The sequence below is a fragment of the Coregonus clupeaformis genome, chromosome 12, assembly GCF_020615455.1.
Source record: "Coregonus clupeaformis isolate EN_2021a chromosome 12, ASM2061545v1, whole genome shotgun sequence".
Taxonomy (NCBI): domain Eukaryota; kingdom Metazoa; phylum Chordata; class Actinopteri; order Salmoniformes; family Salmonidae; genus Coregonus; species Coregonus clupeaformis.
The window spans coordinates 359989-381523 of record NC_059203.1 but is presented as its reverse complement, the minus strand read 5'-3'; the positions used below and the strand labels follow the sequence as shown (position 1 = coordinate 381523).

Below are 21535 nucleotides of genomic sequence, written 5' to 3'. Positions count from 1 at the left end.
AGCACATAGATAACGTTGTCTGGCTGGCAGACGGCTACTGCCTGAGCAGAGATCAGATGATGACTTTAAGGAATGAAAAATAATAAAGTCATCAAATAAAAACGAACTAATATACACAACTTAAATATTGTATTATTTCATAGTAATTTCCTATTTCCCTATTGATGTCTACCCAATGTGGACCTGACAGAGACAATGGAATATTTACAATGTTTTGGCAATTGAATGCTGACTTTTTTGGCCTTTGGAATTTCCATTAAAAAGCTCTATTTCATAATGCATTTAATGTTTAAACAAATTATCGAAACTGAAATCAGAAACCATGATTCATTTTTTATAATCAAACCGAAACCGAACCGACCTCAAACAACACTAATCGCTCAGCATATTTTGAGGAAGTAATACTGGCTTTGTTACTAGCGTGTCTCATTGGGGACAAACATCAGTAACTGCCACATGAACCACACCCCCAAGACTGAAATCTCGTTTTTCTTAACCACTTCAATGAGCAACAGAGAAACACATGCGGAATCTGTGCATTCAGTTGCTCTTTAAAGAAAAAAGACAGCGTATACTTTCCCATCACATTTCACTCCAAGTCCCAACAGACCAGCAATGTGCTTCCAGTAACAGTAAAATATCTGAAGTTGATGTCATGTAGGCTACTTCAGATGAAACCTTTGTCTTTGACTGTTCAATCTTTTAAGCGTGAATCAGGAACGGCGCCCCACCATCCGCGGGGGTCGGCGCACCTCCCCACAATACCCAACCAATGTCACTCTTGGTACCCGTCCTCTATTCATTTGAATGTGTTGACAGTTGGAGAAATTGCTGGCACTACGCTGAGAATGAGAAAAGTATGAAAGCCAACGGTCCAATATTCTAGAACTCTGCTGTGCTTACGCGTATAGTTTGGTACTCTGAAAGCACAGGAAGCTGCTGGGGGGAGGACGGCTCATAATAATGAATGGAACGGCGCAAATGGAATGGCATCAAACACCTGGAAACCATGCGTTTGATGTATTTGATACCATTCCACTAATTTCGCTCCAGTCATTACCATGAGCCCGTTCTCCCCAATTAAGGTGCCACCAACATCCTGTGTCTGATAGACAGTCTATCAGGGTACCAAACGTGTACGCATCTCGGAACATACAGAGAAGGAACTGTCAGATGCGTCACAATACCCCCGGAACTAGCCGCACTGGGAGCCAAATTTGAAATGGAATACAGTGAATACATGGAGCAGGGTGGGGAAAATCGCATTTGAACACAAATTAAATGTATTTTCAGAAGGGCTGTGGTCACCATTCATGTAATAAATTTAATATACACTACAGGTCAAAGGTTTTAGAACACCTACTCATTTAAGGGTTTTTCTTTATTTTTTACTATTTTCTACGTTGTAGAATAATAGTGAAGACATCAAAACTATGAAATAACACATATGGAATCATGTAGTAACCAAATAAGTGTTAAACAAATCAAAATATATTTTATATTTCAGATTCTTCAAATAGCCACCCTTTGCATTGATGACAGCTGGGTTTTCCGTGCATTGGCAAGACAGAACAACTACCTCCGGTAAGGGGTGGTGGTCTGTGTCCATTTGTCAATAACAGCTGGTGCGCGAAATCTAATATTAAAGAAGTCTCATGGTTGCCTGAGGAAGGGTACCTCATGATAAGCTGTAGACCACACTATTTACCAAGAGAGTTTTCATCTATATTTTTCGTAGCTGTCTATTTACCAACACAAACCGATGCTGGCACTAAGACCACACTCAACGAGCTGTATAAGGCCATAAGCAAACAAGAAAAATCTCATCAAGGTGCAGCGCTCCTAGTGGCCACGGACTTTAATGCAGGAAAACTTACATCCGTTTTACCTTATTTCTACCAGCATTTCACATGTGCAACCAGAGGGGAAAAAAACTCTAGACCACCTTCACTCCACACACAAAGAAACCCTCGCCCTCCATTTGGCAAATCTGACCACAATTATATCCTCCTGATTCCTGCTTACAAGCAAAAACTAAAGCAAGAAGTACCAGTGACTCGCTCAATACAGAAATGGTCAGATGATGCAGATGCTAAGCTACAGGACTGTTTTGCTAGCACAGACTGGAATATGTTCCGGGATTCATCCCATGGCATTGAGGAGTATACCACATTAGTCACCGGCTTCATCAATAAGTGCATCGATGACGTCGTTCCCACAGTGACCTTACGTACATACCCAAACCAGAAGCCATGGATTACAGGCAACAGCCACACTGAGCTAAAGGATAGAGCTCCCGCTTTCAAGGAGCGGGACACCAACCCGGACGCTTATAAGAAATCCTGCTATGCCCTCCGACTAATCATCAAACAGGCAAAGCGTCAATACTGGACTAAGATTGAATCCTACTACACCGGATCTGACGCTCGTCGGATGTGGTAGGGCTTGCAAACTATTACGGACTACGAAGACTGATTACCACGACGTGTACTCAGAGCATGCGCTGGCAAACTGGCAAGTGTCTTCACTGACATTTTCAACATTTTCAACCTGTCTGCTGTTCAGGAGTCTTATGGCTTGGGGGTAGAAGCTGTTAAGAAGCCTTTTGGACCTAGACTTGGCGCTCCGGTACCGCTTGCCGTGCAGTAGCAGAGAGAACAGTCTATGACTTGGGTGGCTGGAGTCTTTGATAATTTTTAGGGCCTTCCTCTGACACCGTCTGGTATAGAGGTCCTGGATGGCAGGAAGCTTGGCCCCAGTGATGTACTGGGCCGTACGCACTACCCTCTGTAGTGCCTTGCGGTCGGAGGCCGAGCAGTTGCCATACCAGGTAGTGATGCAACCAGTCAGGATGCTCTCGATGGTGCAGCTGTAGAACTTTTTGAGGATCTGAGGACCCATGCCAAATCTTTTCATTCTCCTGAGGGGAATAGGCTTTGTCGTGCCCTCTTCACGACTGTCTTGGTGTGTTTGGACCATGATAGTTTGTTGGTCATGTGGACACCAAGGAACTTGAAGCTCTCAACCTGTTCCACTACAGCCCCGTCGATTAGAATGGGGGCGTGCTCAGTCCTCTTTTTTTCCCTGTAGTCCACAATCATCTCCTTTGTCTTGATCACGTTGAGGGAGAGGTTGTTATCCTGGCACCACACGGCCAGGTCTCTGACCTCCTCCCTATAGGCTGTCTCATCATTGTCGGTGATCAGGCCTACCACTGTTGTGTCATCAGCAAACTTAATGATTGTAGGAACATCTCAAGGATGGTCAATGGAAACTGGATGCACCGGAGCTACATTTCGAGTCTCATTGCAAATACGTTTGAATTTTAATTTAATGTTTTAAACATTTGCAAAAATTTCTAAAAACCTATTTTCGCTTTGTCATTATGGGGTATTATGTGTAGATTGATGAGGAAACATTTCTATTTGATAATTTTTTTTATAAGGCTGTAAGGTAACAAAATGTGGAAAAAGTCGAGGGGTCTGAATACTTTCCGAATGCACTGTATAGCCACACGTGTGAATGATTTGATTGATGATGATGATGATGGTGAAGGGGGTGACTGAATTTACAATATACAACAGGTGTTGGGAACTAGGTTTGGCCTCCAGCCAATTTGTTCCTGAGCTTGTAGCTAGTCGGCAGGCTGAAGATAATTATCCCATTAGCAACTAGTCTAATAGCTGACCAATTCATAGCCCTACACAGTGTAGGTTACACTACACATTTAACACGTGTGGTTACTGGGCTAATCAATTCAATGACAATATCATAATCATTTCGATCTGATTACAGTGGTAAAATCACCTGTTAATAGGCCTACCTACTCTTTTAAAAGATATTCATCGTACCGCATTTCTCCAATGACAAACAAGTGTGTCTTGTTTGCAATGAAACTGTCGCTGTTTTGCAAAGAATTCAATCTTAGATGTCATTATAATCTAAGCATTGTACTTTCAGAAGTTGATTTTCCACCCCATATATGAGGCCTGAGTCCAACGCAGAAAGGAGGTAGGCCTATTTAAGGAGTGCATGGTGACACTATAGGAGGAAATAGCTATAGGCCTACCGACAAACAGTTTCCCGTGTGTATCAAGAATGGTCCACAATCCAAAGGACATCCAGCCAACTTGACACAACTGTGGGAAGCATTGGAGTCAACTAGGACTGACCCCATTTAGTCGACTGGTCGATTGTTTGGTCGATAGGCTGTTGGTTGACCGAGATTTCTTTAGTCGAGTAGTCTGTGGACTATTATTTACTCTTAAATCCTAGTCCACAGACGCTGAGATACCAGCGTCCCATTGTGATAGCCGAGATCCTTTTAACGCGTAAATTCGGCTAGCCAAAATTGCTTCGCCCTCATGTTGGTGATAGCAAGCTAGCAACCAGGCTAGGTAGTGCTAGGTTGGAAACTATAGTGAGCTTCGATTGGTCAATAGCAAGTACACAACAAAAGTTACACTTTTCCCAACTTTGGTCCCGCCCTGTTCATGCACCCTGGCCCAAAGTCACATGGCGGGCTGTCTAGTTACCGCCTATCCTTTCATTGTATTGGTGGATACGTCTCATTATTTTAATGCTTTTTAAAATATTCGATAAGGGTTGTTGAGGTCAACCACCTGTATTCAATGGAAATATATGCTACGCTACTAGCCTCATGTCATGAATATGCAAAGCCATATCAAGACAACCCTGATATAAAGTTTTTTTTCTCAAAGTGGCCGGGATGTCACGTGTCTTATTTATATCAGTACATTCCTAACAAATTAAGCATTACGAAACTTATATTCGATCAAATAAACGTAGAAAATAAGCCATTCATTTTTTATTTTTTTTTCAAATTCTACACTCTCATTGACCTCCAAACAAAAACTACTTGCTTGATGGGCGAGACAACGAAAAGACGCCACCTGCTGGAGGGTGACAGATTTTCTGCCGAGTTGGGCGTCTCTCTTCCTCTTCCTCTCTGGCCATTCTCGCATCGCCCAGTGGTTCTCCCGTGTACTTCGCTTCATTAATTTAAAATGAATATGCCTCTGTTGTTTCATCGCCTCCAACTTGCTATATGGATCTCTTGACCACGGTCCACGATGGACGCACAGCCCGAACGCGCACCTCCGTACCCGTCCTCTATTCATTTGAATGTGTTGACAGAACCGCGCTGAGAATTCGAAAAGTATGAAAGCCAACATATGGTCCAATATTCTAGAACACAGCTGTGCGTGCACGTTTTGGACTCATAGAGGCGCTTTACCTTGCTTACCTTTCACCAAGAAACAATTAGATAATTTGTTGTCATAAAAAATGCAACATCAAGTAATTCCTGATTTGATTTAGAAGGAAGTCACAGGTTCGTCTGACGCTTCACATTCACAATTATTTTCAAAACGTTCGCTTATAACCCACACATGGTTAATGAACTCATTTTATAATGTTGAACTCACCGCAATAGTTTCAGGAGTTTTTAACAGTCGGTACACAACAAACATTTCCCATTAAATTGAAACTCCAGTTTCTTCAGTTATATCTCATACAGTGGATATGGAGACAATAAATCCCTCCCATCGTTGGAATATAATTTAATGATGAGTTGTTCGCGAACGGCTCTTTTTGAACTGATCTTTTTGGTGAACGTCGGGAACCGAATCACATTGGTGAAAGAGCCGTTCATTTGGCTCCTTGATTTGCATACTGCTGCTATTGCTTTTTCCTTGCTACTACTGCTTTTTGAGCTCAAAACAAGTTTTTTCTGCTGAGAAGTTACAGAATAATTATCTAAAGAGGGTGAATCCTCAGGGCAGAAACAATAAATAGTGGGGAGAACGCGTCAATATTTTATATATTTTTTGCAGGCCATCTAATAATTTAGCCAGCTAAAAATGTATTTGAATGCAACTTTGCAATTTTGTCATGGTTGTAGGTCGATTTTTAAGCATTTGAACGAAGAATCGTTTGGGGTTCACCGAAAAGACTCGGAATGCCCACTGTTTCATTCGCAGCACGGTTAAGTTTCGTTTCTGTCATTCTGGGCGTCGGCATGACGGCATCGTCAAAGGATACTGTGCAGAATGACTAGGATAAACAGAGACATTTGATAAATAATACGAATAAGAACAGAGAATTCCTCCATAATCTCTGCTATAGAGCCTCGATGATATCCGATATCACATTACACATTTTACTGGTCAAACGTTACGACAGAAAAATCATGCAAACGTTGATAATAGTCCGGCAGATAGCAGATAAACTATCACATTTTACATTTACATTTGTTACATTTGAGTCATTTAGCAGACGCTCTTATCCAGAGCGACTTACAGTTAGTTAGCATATGATACATCATACATTTCATTACCTGTGGATGATTTGGAAGCAGTCCCCTGACCTTGTAACTTGAACATTCTTTGCATGAACCAGAAAGTAAAAACGGTTTGAATTTGCCATGAAGGGTTTATTAATCCAGTGAAATTAATTCTGAAGCATTATTTTTAATATTTACCAGGTTAGATTTTTCAAAGATGTGTGAAAGCTATGATATCAGCTCTCATGTGACATATTTTACTACAATTGTAAATGATAAATATGTAAATTATTAAGTGTCACAAATAGAAATGAAAAAATAAGGTATCACCAACTTTATTATAGTTTATCAGACTTTATATGCAAGCAACAACAGCTGACCTTGTATCAAAGATGAGCTATTGTTGAGTTATTCACACAGAGTTGTTGTATGTGCTGAGACTGTGTGTGTGTGTGTGTGTGTGTGTGTGTGTGTGTGTGTGTGTTGTGTAAGCATAATGGACTGGTGGACCCATCTTAGACAAAGATAAATAAAACAGTAGTTGGCACGATGTCAAGGTTACTTAAGGCAAGGTGACAACCAACCAAGTCAAGCACCAGCATGACGGGATTGTGTCCTAGCGCAACCCCACTGAAGCTGAGCAGCATTATCCCCATTAATACTGTATAGGGAAACCTTGCACGAGTAACCCAGGCCTATATGCTGCTAGAAGGTAATACATTCAGGCTATGTGAGTCTGGTAATACATTCAGGCTATGTCAGCATTTGATACCTCCACATCACATGCCAAAGTTCACATCATAATCCTTTTTATTTGCATATGATTTGCATAAAACTAATTCTGTCACATTGACTCTGTATCTCACTGCAAACAAACTATGGCATTCTGTAGTGGAGTCATCTTGTTACTCAATGTAGTCCCCTACAGTGACACTTACTCAACAGTCACAAGTGAGTGACTCTCGGAAATAAACAGACTGTGTGGGAGATTTCAGTAGCTAGGAAACGAAACTGAAGCGAGAACGGAAGCCACTCTTCAAGCAACTCAAACGTATGTGTCATAACCTTATTAATTTACTGACCTACGGCAAAGTGAATACTGAACTGTATTGAACTGAGGCCTAATTTTTAAACACTCAAGTGAGTAACTTTACATGTTTGATTGAAGACAGCTGCACAAATTGACAATGGGTGCCACTATACATGATGAATGGCCAGGTTATGGTGTTTGCCTATAGATTTAGCTGAATATCGTATATTATCCCGTTTACACGAGGTCTGAGCAAGCCTCTAGCACAGGGCAACTCTTGAATCCATTTAGCGTGGCTCTGCTTCCATGTCATAAAGTACCTTATGCAATAGATATAGGGATTGTGTTACGACCTCAAGCTACTTTTTCAAAATAAAGACAGTTTGGAAATATGTGGAACAGTTCACTCACAGTACAGATGCAGCATAGACATGACTTCCTATGAGAATTGAACATTACATATTGAACTATGTTTTGTATCAATAAGGGCAATTCATCATTCTGATGACTCACAGCCTTTCTCTCTGACGTAGGCGTGCACCCACCCTTCTGAAAAGGTGTGCATGAACACGCCTAAAACTAGTATCAGTACAAAATCCCCAACATCCCCTACACAGAAACAAACGGTAAAGATGTACACACACACACACACCACCTCTTCTCACCTGCCCCATGCACCAAAACAATCAAATATTTCACCATACGCCACCCATTTACAGTAGCTTTTTAGGTCTGACACACACAGAGAGAAAGATTTTCCAAGCATTTGCACTACTGCAAAATTGAACTGGTAATTTTTCTGGACAGAACCAAACATCATTATTTAAAACAAAAGGTAAAATAAATAACTTTTCAATTGTTTTCATGTTGTTCCTTTGTTTGAACTCACAGGTGCAGTCTTAAAGCAAGTACAAATGTTTAGTCAATCTGGCCCTTGACCTAATGTGCCTTCGCATTTCAAAATGTTTGTGGTTTTCAAAAAAATACACTGAGAGATGAGAAACAATCTGTGTAAAATGTTCTTGAATTATTAGCTTGTGAAACCAGTGAACAATGCAAGAGCCTTTGAGACATTGAGATTCTTAAAAGAAGCATTTCCTCCAACCAAAACCCATCAGACGAGAATCTCTTGACAAAACTGTAGAAAATGTTTTCAACCAGAGAGGTCAGCTTGGAGTTCCTTGTTTTTACGGACCTCAGCAGCATGGATTTCCTGTGATGGAACGAAGTGAAAATTAGAGAAGATGTGCAATAAAATACTGCAATATAAGGTCATTTACATAGTCACCACTGTTGTTCTCTATTCCCTTTTATCTTAGACTTTTACACAGAAATATAGCCGCAGGAAGTAGGGGTGCTGAGGGTAGTGCAGTAAAAAATAAAATATAAAAAGATAATATAAAAATAAGATAAATCCACAAAATTTGTGAACTAGGCCTTTATTACGCCTGTATGAGAGGAGGGAAATAATCCTCAGCACCCTTCCTTCCTTTATTCTTCGATTAGCACTGGTTAGCATTTCAACCTCAAATGCTATCAAACAAAAGTGAAGAATGGAGGGATCTGATTGTTTCTGCATTCAGCAATGCTAAATTGTTTCCTTGCCAATTTAAGTTACAGACTGGTCATCCACTTACAGACTGGCATTCTGGCTAATAATTTCATGCTAATGCATTTCCTCCTGTTGTCAGAAAGACGGCTAGGTCATCACACTCCTCCAGTAAGTATTCACAATGCCCATGTCTACGGCCATGGTCGTCCTTGTTTTTCCATTACAGTAGACCCCTAAACCAAAGATCACCTCCAATCCTGCTTTGGATACTCTACTCTCTACCCACAAAATGCTCCACGTCTTTCATTTTTCTAGGTTAGGCCATAGCTTTGAATGACAATCAGTGGGTATCTTACCTTCTCCCGGAGCCGCTGCTTCAGCGCATTCAGGTGGGCCTCACGGTTCTCTTTGTTGACCTCCATCTTGTGGTTAAGCTTCTCTTCGGCCATCTTGCTGAAGTTGTTGTTCTCCTCCAGGGCCTTGTGGAGCACCTCTCGCTCATGCTCCCGCTTCTCAGCTAGCTGCTTCAGCACCAGGGCCTCCTGAGACTGCAGAGAGAGACGAGGGAGAGAAGTAGACAACGATAGAGAAGAGGGAGAAAGAGAGAGGGGAGAGAGGAAGAGGGATAGATGAGAGAGATTGTGAAGAGAGGAAGAGTGAGAAGAATCGAAGGGTGAAAAGAGATATTGATGAAAGAGATATTGCAGTGACCCATTCTCTGTCATGCTCTCCGTTTACCTTCCTCCTCTCCTCCGCAGCTTCCAGCCTTTTATGGAGCTCGTCCAGGGAGAGGTCCTTCTTGGGAGCAGAAAGCAGGGGCTGGGGCCTGTCCGGAGAGAGGTCAGCGGGGCCCTTCAGGATGACCTCGAAGGCCTGGCCGGACGCCCGCTTGTTCAGGGACTTCACCTCCATGTCTGTGGAGAACAGCAGGTATTAGGGCAGTAAGCCTGTGTCGGCCAGGACTCAAAATTACTGGCCTGTTTGTACACTATGCTATGGTACTAACACACAACAGCTTGATACAGACAGGCAGGCAGGAGGCAGGATGCAGGGAGACAGACAATCACAGAGAGAGGGGAGCACAGAAAGACAAACAGACACAGAGAGAGGGGAGGACAGACAGATAGACACAGACAGACAGACAGACAGACAGACAGACAGACAGACAGACAGACAGACAGACAGACAGACAGAGAAGGAGAGAGAGAGAGACAGACAGACAGACAGACAGACAGACAGACAGACAGACAGACAGACAGACAGACAGACAGACAGACAGACAGACAGACAGACAGACAGATAGACAGACAGACAGACAGACAGACAGAGAAGGAGAGAGAGACAGACAGACCATAGAAAGATCATATTCAGTATGATATTCAGGATGCAGGGAGACAGACAATCACAGAGAGAGGGGAGCACAGAAAGACAAACAGACACAGAGAGAGGGGAGGACAGACAGATAGACACAGACAGACAGACATACAGACAGACAGACAGACAGACAGACAGACAGACAGACAGACAGAGAAGGAGACAGACAGACAGACAGACAGACAGACAGACAGACAGACAGACAGACAGACAGACAGACAGACAGACAGACAAGGAGAGAGAGACAGACAGACCATAGAAAGATCATATTCAGTATGATATTCAGGATGCAGGGAGACAGACAATCACAGAGAGAGGGGAGCACAGAAAGACAAACAGACACAGAGAGAGGGGAGGACAGACAGATAGACACAGATAGACACAGACAGACAGACAGACAGACAGAGAAGGAGACAGACAGACAGACAGACAGACAGACAGACAGACAGACAGACAGACAGACAGACAGACAGACAGACAGACAGACAGACAGACAGACAGACAGACAGACAGACATAGAAGGAGAGAGAGACAGACAGACCATAGAAAGATCATATTCAGTATTTATATAATCTCTATGGGACACGGACAAACACAGAGCTCTTCACTACAAACCTCCATATTGGTAGAGACTGTTGGGGTGTGGTTGTGAGTAGAAGCAGGAGCAGATCAGAGACAGCATGGACATCTCTTTGATCTTGTCGGAGTAGGCTGAAAAACGGGGAAAGGAGAAAAGACATCCACGGTTATCCTTGCATCTACATTTAAATTGGCATATGTTATTTATTGTGAATGTTACAGTATTTTTCATTTGCTAAACTGGCTGATATCGTCATATGACTAGATAATGTATGTGTGAAGGGTCTAATGGTAAAATGTTGAATCAGGGCTGTACAGTGCATTCGGAAAGTATTCAGACCCCTTAACTTTTTCCACATTTCGTTATGCATCCTGTTTCCATTGATCATCCTTGAGATGTTTCTACAACTTGATTGGAGTCCACCTGTGGTACATTAAATTAATTGGACATGATTTGGAAAGGCACACACCTGTCTATATAAGGTCCCACAGTTGACAGTACATGTCAGAGCTAAAACCAAGCCACGAGGTCGAAGGGAATTGTCCGTAGAGCTCCGAGACAGGATTGTGTCGAGGCACAGATCTGGGGAAGGGTACCAAAACATTTCTGCAGCATTGAAGGTCCCCAAGAACACAGTGGCCTCCATCATTCTTAAATGGAAGAAGTTTGGAACCACCAAGAGCTCCGAGACAGGATTGTGTTAAGGCACAGTTCTGGGGAAGAGTACCAAAAAATGTCTGCAGCATTGGATGATGATTGTGGACTACAGGAAAATAAGGACATTCTCGTCGACGGTGCTGTAGTGGAGCAGGTTGAGAGCTTCAAGTTCCTTGGTGTCCACACCACCAACAAACTATCATGGTCCAAACACACCAAGACAGTCGTGAAGAGGGCACGACAAAGCCTATTCCCCCTCAGGAGACTGAAAAGTTTGGCATGGGTCCTCAGATCCTTAAACAGTTCTACAGCTGCACCATCGAAAGCATCCTGATTGGTTGCATCACTGCCTGGTATGGCAACTGATCGGCCTCCGACCGCAAGGCACTACAGAGGGTAGTGCGTACGGCCCAGTACATCACTGGGGCCAAGCTTCCTGCCATCCACGACCTCTGTACCAGGCGATGTCAGAGGAAGACCTTAGAAATTGTCAAAGACTCAAGCCACCCTTGTCATAGACTGTTCTCTCTGCTATCGCACGGCAAGCGGTACCGGAGCGCCAAGTCTAGGTCCAAAAGCCTTCTTATCAGCTTCTACCCCCAAGCCATAAGACTCTTGAACAGCTAATCAAATGGCAACCCAGACTATTTGCATTGTCCCCACCCCCTCTTTTACGCTGCTGCTACTCTCTGTTTATTATGCATGCATAGTCCCTTTAACTATACCTACATATACATATTACCTCAATTACCTTGACTAACCGGTGCCCCCGCACATTAACACTGTACTGGTACCCGCTGTATATAGCCTCATTACTGTTATTTTTACTGTTATTTTACTGCTTTTATTTTGTACTTATCTATTGTTTACTTAACACTACATTTTCTTAAAACTGCATTGTTGGTTAAGGGCTTGTAAGTAAGCATTTCACTGTAAGGTCTACACCTGTTGTATACGGTGCATGTGACAAATAATATTTGATTTGATTTGAAGGTCCTCAAGAACACAGTGGCATCCATCATTCTTGGAATGGAAGAAGTTTGGAACCACCAAGACTCTTCCTAGAGCTGGCTGCCCGGCCAAACTGAGCAATCGAGGGAGAAGGTCCTTGGTCAGGGAGGTGGGAGCACTGCCACACTGGACAAAACAGCCCCAGCTGCCAGTAGGATCTCCACTGAACCCTGTGCCTCGCGTAAATAATATATACTTATTACAAATGTTTATTCACAACCACAGAAATTCCACAAATTAACTTTTAACAAGGCACACATGTTAATTGATATGCATTCCAGGTGACTACCTAATGAAGCTGGTTGAGATAATGCCAAGAGTGTGCAAAGCTGTCATCAAGGCAAAGGGCGGCTACTTTGAATAATCTAAAATCTGAAATATATTTGATTTGTTTAACACTTTTTTGATTGCTACATGATTCCATATGTGTTATTGCATAGTTTTGATGTCTTCACTATTATTCTACAATGTAGAAAATAGTACAAATAAGAAAACCCCTTGAATGAGTAGGTGTCCAAACTTTTGACTGCTCCTGTATATATTTACCCAAAAATATTTTGGGGACTGGAAATGATGCAGACAATTACATTGACGGAAGGCACAATCTATCTGCAATATTAAAGCTGATCTACCCCCTAAATTATTATTATTTCTTTATATAAAAAAACTAAATGTAAGGTAGACGGCTCATTAGAATATTTTGGGGCGTGGTTTGATCAAAGCTCTTTTTGAGCAATCGTGAGTGTCATTACAGTTTATCAAATGTGTTGTGTTATGCCAATACATATTATATATGGCTATGGCCAGTGACGGTGTCTTGTGAAAGACACACGTATGGCCTTGGGTCATTGAGAACTGTTGACAAAATCGGTAAGTGGTTCTCAATTCTCTCCTCATGGACCCCCAGCTGTTCCAGAGGTAGCTCATTTGAATCAACTTGTGAATTAACACAATAATAACACCTATGCAATTTTAACAATATACAATGGCTGACCAGAATTTTAAAAAATGAGAAAGATTGGTTATAGAACCATTCTCCATAAATGTTCTATAAAGAACCAGAAAAAAGTGTTCTATATAGCCCCAAAAAGGGTTGTAACCATAGCAGAACCCTTGTTTGGTGCTATATAGAATCTTATTTAATGGTTCATTATAGAACCTTAGAAAATGTGTTTTTATAGCACCATACAGGTTCCATTTAGAACATTATGAGCATGGTTCTTTATAGAACCTTTTAAAAAGGGTTCTATATAGCACCAAAATGGTTCCACAATGTTTACAAGCCAAAGAACCCCTATCTGGTACAGTTTAGAACCATCATTTATGTGTATATGACACGGTGTTAGATCTGGACATACTAGTAGGCCCACAACTGACACGTGTTAGCTTTTCTCTGACATGAGTCATGATACTGTATAAACATAATCACCCCGTCATGAAACCTCTCTAGGGCATGAACAGCACATCTTATCTGAATGTCCAACATACACTATGACAATGAAAACAGCTTCTATCATTACTTGGCTCATCGCGCTCTAGAGATTCCTTGTGGTGGGCCGGGCGCCTGCAGGCTTACTTCGGTCGTCAGTTGAACGGTGTTTCCTCCGACACATTGGTGTGGCTGGCTTCCAGGTTAAGCCGGTTAAGGAACCGGTTTGGCGGGTCATGTTTCAGATGACGGATGACTCGACCTTCGCCTCTCACGAACCCGTTGGGGAGTTGCAGCGATGACACAAGATTGTAATTGGATCGCAATTGGATATCACGAAATTGGGGAGAAATAAAAATACAATAAAAAACAATAAAACAGCTTCTATCATTTCTATCATGTTCATAGATATAATTGTTTTGTTATGCATGTGTATTACTCATTGCCTCTCCCAAAATATCACATCTAAACAATCTAAAATACATTTACATTTTAGTCATTTAGCAGACGCTCTTATCCAGAGAAACTTACAGTTAGTGAGTGCATACATTTTTCATACTGGCCCCCCGTGGGAAACGAACCCACAACCCTGGCATTGCAAGCGCCATGCTCTACCAACTGAGCTACAGGGAATACCACAAAGATCCAGTCATTGTGTTGTTATGTAGCCTGCTTGGAAGGGGGAAGCCACAGACATTTCCTCATATCAAAATGTTGTGAAAATATGCCAAGTGCATCCTCATTGTTTGACTTTTTTTATTTTTTACATGTTCGACACAGTCAGGCAGGAGTCATAGAGAAATGTTAGGATGACACAATGAACCCTATAATCAAATCCAGGCAGGTGTTATCTAGCAGGAGTCCAAATGAACATTCTTCCTGCTTTAAGAAACCGTATACTTAGATGAATATACTTTTTTTAATCGTTGATAAATTCTCCCAGACACCCCAGGTAGTAGAATAGAGATGGGTGTAATCACACACCGGCACCATTTCCCTGGTGACACAATATGTGGATTCGTGCTGTGCCAAGTTGTGAGCGTTGTCACTGCAGTTAAACGTCTGATGGGCGTGGGAGGAAGCAAGGCACTCTGGAAATCGCAGTCTTAGCTGGGCAGAATGCACACCCAACCCAACCCTCCCATTCTCTCCACTCACTGCAGCAGTACTACTCAAATCAGCAGCTCAGAGATGGAGAGTGTGTGTGTGTGTGTGTGTGTGTGTGACTGTGTATTTGAGGGTGTGTGCGTGTTTGCACTCGAGTGAGTGAGTGAGAGATAGTGAGAGAGAGAGAGAGAGAGAGAGAGAGAGAGAGTGGAGGGGTAGCTTGTCTGTGTGAGTCCACTGCTCCTGAAAACGGCCACAATCACAGTGTGCTGCCAAGATGACATCTTTGGCTGCTAGGCAGGGAACAGGTTCTCTATCAGCCAGAGGCGGCCATGTTTGAAGCAGCAGTCATAATCAAAACTCCCTGAGGCTATGTTCTACCCCTAGTACTGTGCCCCAACAATAACGGCTGGCTATAGGGCAATTTAAGGGCCTCTTTTCATCGACGAATCCATATCTATTTATCAGTTTCTTCATTCTGATTCGTTATTCATTATTCAAATTATACCACATACAAGTATTGTCATTAAATGGTTAATTTAATCCCAAGTACTACTTTAATTAAGCACTAGATATGACAATCTGTAAAATGCAGATTCAACTTGATTTCACTTGTTGCATAGACATATTATGTTCAATATGAGATTGCTTTAGTTCTGTAGTGAGTCATTGTAATTAGCCAAAGCTTGCAGTGCTGTATGGTTGAGAAGTACATCCCTTAGCCCTAAGCGTGTACTGTCTGTCCATAGCCGGTATTCAAAGAAACCAGATTGTGCCCTAACCTAACCCTAACCCAAAGTCAAATCCTTCTTTGGGCCCTAAATAGCTTGAGCCGTCCCTGAAAATTTAGACTTTTCTATGTTTGTTGACGTTTCAAGGAGTTTCGCATGACAATTCTCAATGGAAAATGCACTGTAGTTAACATATGAAAGCGCGTGGGACAAGAGAGCGTGATAGAACCCCAAAAGGACCTTGGACAACAACAGTTCAACTGAAGGTGGGATCAATCCAAGACACAACATTCAATCATCATCAATACATATGTATAGCTATTTAGATATACAGCTATATGGCCTAGTGATGGAATGACAGTGTAACTGGCTGCTGGAGCAGATTGCTAGTGTTATGTTCCTCGCTTACATCACTTATAAAGGGCATCCTCACAGGCACTGGGTCATCGATTATTGACACGCTCATCAGAGCTAAGCTTAGTACGAGGCACATTAGACCCATTTAGCAAAACGTGTGTGTGTGTGTTTGTTTGTGCGTGTGGACATGTTTAACTATACTTGTGGGGACCAGAAGTCTCCACAAGAATAGTAAACAAACACAAATTTGACCAACTGGGGACATTTTGTTATTTCCCTATGGTCAAATGCTATTTCCAGGGGGTTTAGGGTTAAGGTTAGAATTAGTGTTAGTGTTAGAATTACGTTAAGGGTTAGGAGCTAGGGTTAGTTTTAGCGTTAGGAGCTAGGGTTAGGTTTATGATTTCGGGTTAAGGTTAGGGAAAATAGGATTTTGAATGGGACTGAATTGTGTGTCCCCACAAGGTTAGTTGTACAAGACTGTGTGTGTGTGTGTGTGTGTGTATGCATGTGTACATGTGGAGAGGGGGTAGTATGCACAAAAATTCTAGAATTGAATACCAGATGACAGCTTCTCACAGTCCCAAATGTTCTGTACCTCTCCACAGAGATGATTCATGGTTTTATCTCCATACATAAGTCCCTGTGGTCAGCTATCTATGAAACGGCCTGGAGAAACATCATGGCTCTATGGCTGCAAAACGACCCCTCTCTAGACAGACAAATCCCTAAGGCAGGGTTATTCAATTCCGGTCCTGGAGGGCCGAAACACCTCTGTTTTTCATCCTCTCCTTCTAATCAGGGGCTAATTCAGACCTGGGACACCAGGTGAGTGCAATTAACTACCAGGTAGAAATAAAAAACAGAAGTGTTTCGGCCCTCCAGGACCGGAATTGAAGAACCCTGCCCTAAGGTAATGGCCTTGGACTGATACAGACATATTATTACCTCTGTGAGCCCTTTTATTAAGACAGAATTGAGCTGTATATTGTTACCTCTGTGTGCTCTATTAAAACAGAACTAAGCTGTATATTGTTACCTCTGTGAGCTCTATTAAAACAGAACTAAGCTGTATATTGTTACCTCTGTGAGCTCTATTAAAACAGAACTAAGCTGTATATTGTTACCTCTGTGAGCTTTATTAAAACAGAACTAAGCTGTATATTGTTACCTCTGTGAGCTTTATTAAAACAGAACTAAGCTGTATATTGTTACCTCTGTGAACTCTATTAAAACATAACTAAGCTGTATATTGTTACCTCTGTGAGCTTTATTAAAACATAACTAAGCTGTATATTGTTACCTCTGTGAGCTCAATTAAAACAGAACTAAGCTGTATATTGTTACCTCTGTGAGCTCTAGTAAAACAGAACTAAGCTGTATATTGTTACCTCTGTGAACTCTATTAAAACAGAACTAAGCTGTATATTGTTCTGTGAGCTTTATTAAAACAAAATTAAGCTGTATATTGTTACCTCTGTGAACTCTATTAAAACAGAACTAAGCTGTGTATTGTTACCTCTGTGAGCTTTATTAAAACAGAACTAAGCTGTATATTGTTACCTCTGTGAACTTTATTAAAACAGAACTAAGCTGTATATTGTTACCTCTGTGAACTCTATTAAAACAGAACTAAGCTGTGTATTGTTACCTCTGTGAGCTTTATTAAAACAGAACTAAGCTGTATATTGTTACCTCTGTGAACTTTATTAAAACAGAACTAAGCTGTGTATTGTTACCTCTGTGAACTCTATTAAAACAGAACTAATCTGTGTATTGTTACCTCTGTGAGCTCTATTAAAACAGAACTAAGCTGTATATTGTTACCTCTGTGAACTCTATTAAAACAGAACTAAGCTGTGTATTGTTACCTCTGTGAGCTTTATTAAAACAGAACTAAGCTGTATATTGTTACCTCTGTGAGCTTTATTAAAACAGAACTAAGCTGTATATTGTTACCTCTGTGAGCTCTGTGAGCTCTATTAAAACAGAACTAAGCTGTGTATTGATACCTCTGTGAGCTCTATTAAAACAGAACTAAGCTGTATATTGTTACCTCTGTGTGCTCTATTAAAACAGAACTAAGCTGTGTATTGTTACCTCTGTGTGCTCTATTAAAACAGAACTAAGCTGTATATTGTTACCTCTGTGTGCTCTATTAAAACAGAACTAAGCTGTGTATTGTTACCTCTGTGAGCTCTATTAAAACAGAACTAAGCTGTGTATTGTTACCTCTGTGAGCTCTATTAAAACAGAACTGAGCTGCAGAGGACAGAGTGGTGAATCATATCTAGCCTCTCAGACCCAGACCTAAAACAAGTAATTTCACTGCAGATTGCCCATCTGTAGCCTTCACTGTATGTTACAAGGGAGAGAGAGAGAGAGAGAGAGAGAGAGAGAGAGAGACTACACAGACTACACCTCTCTCTCTCTCAATGATGGGCTGAGAAGCCTATGGATCTATGAAATACTGTATATTGTTACGTTACTATGATGAAAAAGGAGGACAAGAAAACTAAACGTCTTTGGAAACAACTGAACACCTAACGAGACACCTACTGCATGAGCTGTAAGTCATTATTCCTCCGAAATACTTCAAATTGGCCGCCTTGTATACCAGGTCATTTTCAGGGTGCTGACTAGGTTGAATACAGCTATGACCAGAATTGACTTTTTAGGAGGTTAGGAGAATTAACGTAGCAGGTTGACTTTAAGGTTAGGAAAAGGGTTAGGGTTTGTATTTGTATTTATTATGGATCCCCATTAGCTGCTGCCAAGGCTGGAGCTACTCTTCCTGGGGTCCAGCAAAATTAAGGCAGTTATACATTTTAAAAACATTACATTAGCTAAACTGCTCTCCTAACCTGCTACGAAAAGTCCCTTCCGGCCGTGGCTGAACTTCATCTAGTCACAACCCATTTTCAGGTTGAAAATATAACTGACTTATTTCAAGGCGTGTTTAGGAGATGAAGGAAATGTTTCAGTGATTTATGTTCAGAATGTGAACTCTCATCTTGCTCAACAATCTAGGCGTAAATTAGACATAAATTCACGTGTATCTCGTTTTCCCTAGTCTTTCTTATTGACTACTGTGTGATAGTGGTGAATTTAACCAGTGGCATATAACAAGCTGTATGTTTGGGAACAGGTTCAAACCAAAAAGAGAGGCATCACTAGCAGAATGATCAGGGCTAGTCCACTGGGCCATAGGCTATGAGCAAATGCATAATTCACTGGGTTTCTGCAAATAATTGTTTTAGCGATTCCCTGAGGTTTTCGGGATTTTCGTTGATCAAGCGCTTCAATTTAATAAACAGATACTATGAACTTCCTATTAACATTATTTAAAAAAATATTTACAATGGTTTTAGCTAAAAGATCCCTAATGTGAACGCACAGTATACTAGCCTCGTACAACCACCCTGAAGCTTCGAGAGCACAGCGGTCAGGATGGTCTTGGATCAGGCTGACAGTATACTCCCACAAAATAAATGACTGACTGACAGGATAGTGTTATGTATACTGATACTTTAGACATTATTTTGACACTGTAACAACAGTAATGACAAGGATGATAATCCACATTGCCATATGATGTTTACTACTTCTTCCATGCTGTATATATACTTCAACCGTAATACCTGTGCAGGGAACTGTTATTCTTTGATGAAAAAGTGGTGAAATGAGTATTGTTGTTTATCTGCCTGCCTTTTAGCTGGATGCGTGGGCGATGATGCTTCCAGATCCTATAGCTGTCGTAAATGAGGTGCCTATTGTCTTTTACCTCAGTGAAGCGTGGAGCTGTTATACTGTAGGTCAATGTTCAGACAGAGATAGGACTAAAACACACAAAATGTGTGTGAACAGATGAATGGAAGGACAAGAACTAAAGAAGCTGCACAGAGCACGGAGCACTGTGTTAGCATTGGTTTCCCTCGTGTTAATGCGGTGGCATATGGTGGTTGCAATAGGCCCACAATAGTTAAGGAACGTTGGTTTAGAAAAACGACATGGTTGCAAAATACAATTCATAATAACAGAAATGTTGGATTTAACTTTTAGGGCTGAAGATTTATATGGATGATGACATCCAACTGAACTGGCATCCTACGTACATGGCTAATTGGGTGGGGTAAGCATGTCAGAGATTACTGCAAGTTACCCGCACGCCGACTAAAACCATTAGGCCTCTCAAAGACAATTAATTCATTATCATATTGAACACACTTTAAAATGCCCCCCCTCATGAACGCCATCAAAGGGGCGATTAGCAAATAAAGGGCTGTATCAGACTTTATCGAATCAGATAAATTATATATAATATATTGTATCCGATACTGTATCATAGTTTGTCAGAGGTTTACACCCCTAGTGATTCCTATAGAATGAACTGTATAGGACCTATAATTTGCCGTGTGCACTGCAAGCCTCAATGTGAGAGTCCTTTTTTATTGCTTCAGATCTGCATCATCCAGCCAGCATTTTATCAGCAGTCACACCTTGGCTGCGTCACAAATGGCCCCCAATTCCCTATGGGCCCTAGTCAAAGGTAGTGCACTATATAAGGAATAAGGTGCTATTTGAGACGCAGCCCTTGATATGACTGGAGGCAAATCCCGGATCAGCAATGGAGACGATCAGATCCCCTGAAATAATCCACGGTTGGTCATTTTAGAGAGACATCAAAAAATGCAACACTCAGTTACGACCTTTAGAAGCACTCAAATGAAACAAATGCGATACCTAGATCTCATCCATTCATGAATGGTGGAATTTGATGTGGCCAGACATTAGATCAAACAAAAAGTGCTCTGAAGATCTATTTTACAGGTAAAAAACTATACACAAAATATAGAACCTATATGAGCAATACACCTCAGTTCATATCAAAATACACCCCACCCATCGGGTCATCTCCAATAACATCTAAATATTCCATCTAAAACCATACAACTGAAGGATTTCATCTGATAAATACATATCCACCCCCCCATTTTATAAATGATATGTTGCAGCATATGCCTTACCTGATATAGTGCTGGACATGGTTGCTGGAGGTGGAGGCGAGAGCAGGATGTTGCCGGATGGAGGAGAAGAGAGAATGTGAGCGAGGAGGAGGAGGAGGAGGAGGAGGAGGAGGAGAGAGAGGGCTGGGTGTATATATCTGCCCCCGAGTGGCGCAGTGCACAAGCCTCTCTGTGTGGCTGCGTGAACAACGAGCTGCCGGCTCGGCTCTAGGGGCTGCTGCAACCTGCCAGAGACAAGGAGGGGGGAGGGGGAGGGTAGAGCGAGGTCTATGCACACACGCAGACACATACCATACCCTGTTCAAAAGCACTTACAGTAAATATTTTGTCTTGCCCATTCACCCTTTGAATGGGACACATACACAATCCATGTCTC

At 41.7% G+C, this 21535-nt stretch overlaps 2 protein-coding genes across 2 annotated transcripts in view; both read right to left on the bottom strand.

Annotated features, from left to right (window-relative positions):
• LOC121577996 (helicase with zinc finger domain 2) overlaps positions 1 to 5591 on the bottom strand; it is a 41473-nt gene extending 35882 nt beyond the window's left edge. The window contains exon 1 of the mRNA XM_041892032.2: positions 5448 to 5591. The gene's annotated coding sequence lies outside the window, so the exon portion shown is untranslated. The remainder of the gene's footprint in view (positions 1 to 5447) is intronic.
• An 842-nt stretch (positions 5592 to 6433) lies between these two features.
• On the bottom strand, positions 6434 to 21253 carry LOC121577997 (stathmin-3-like). The gene is made up of 5 exons (XM_041892033.2): positions 21160 to 21253; positions 10876 to 10971; positions 9625 to 9800; positions 9243 to 9434; positions 6434 to 8547 (listed from the first exon to the last, which is right to left on the bottom strand). Exons 1-5 carry the CDS (start codon positions 21176 to 21178, stop codon positions 8488 to 8490), a joined length of 543 nt encoding a protein of 180 aa, XP_041747967.1. The 5' UTR covers positions 21179 to 21253; the 3' UTR covers positions 6434 to 8487.
• Between the last annotated feature and the right edge of the window lie 282 nt (positions 21254 to 21535).

What these genes read in the sequence shown, in the direction of transcription:
- LOC121577997 (XM_041892033.2), bottom strand. An exon ending in CAGTCTCTACCAATATGGAG is followed by an intron (nt 9,801 to 10,875) that starts GTTTGTAGTGAA and finishes TGTTCTCCACAG; the next exon opens with ACATGGAGGTGAAGTCCCTG. An exon ending in AGCAGCGGCTCCGGGAGAAG is followed by an intron (nt 8,548 to 9,242) that starts GTAAGATACCCA and finishes GTTCCATCACAG; the next exon opens with GAAATCCATGCTGCTGAGGT.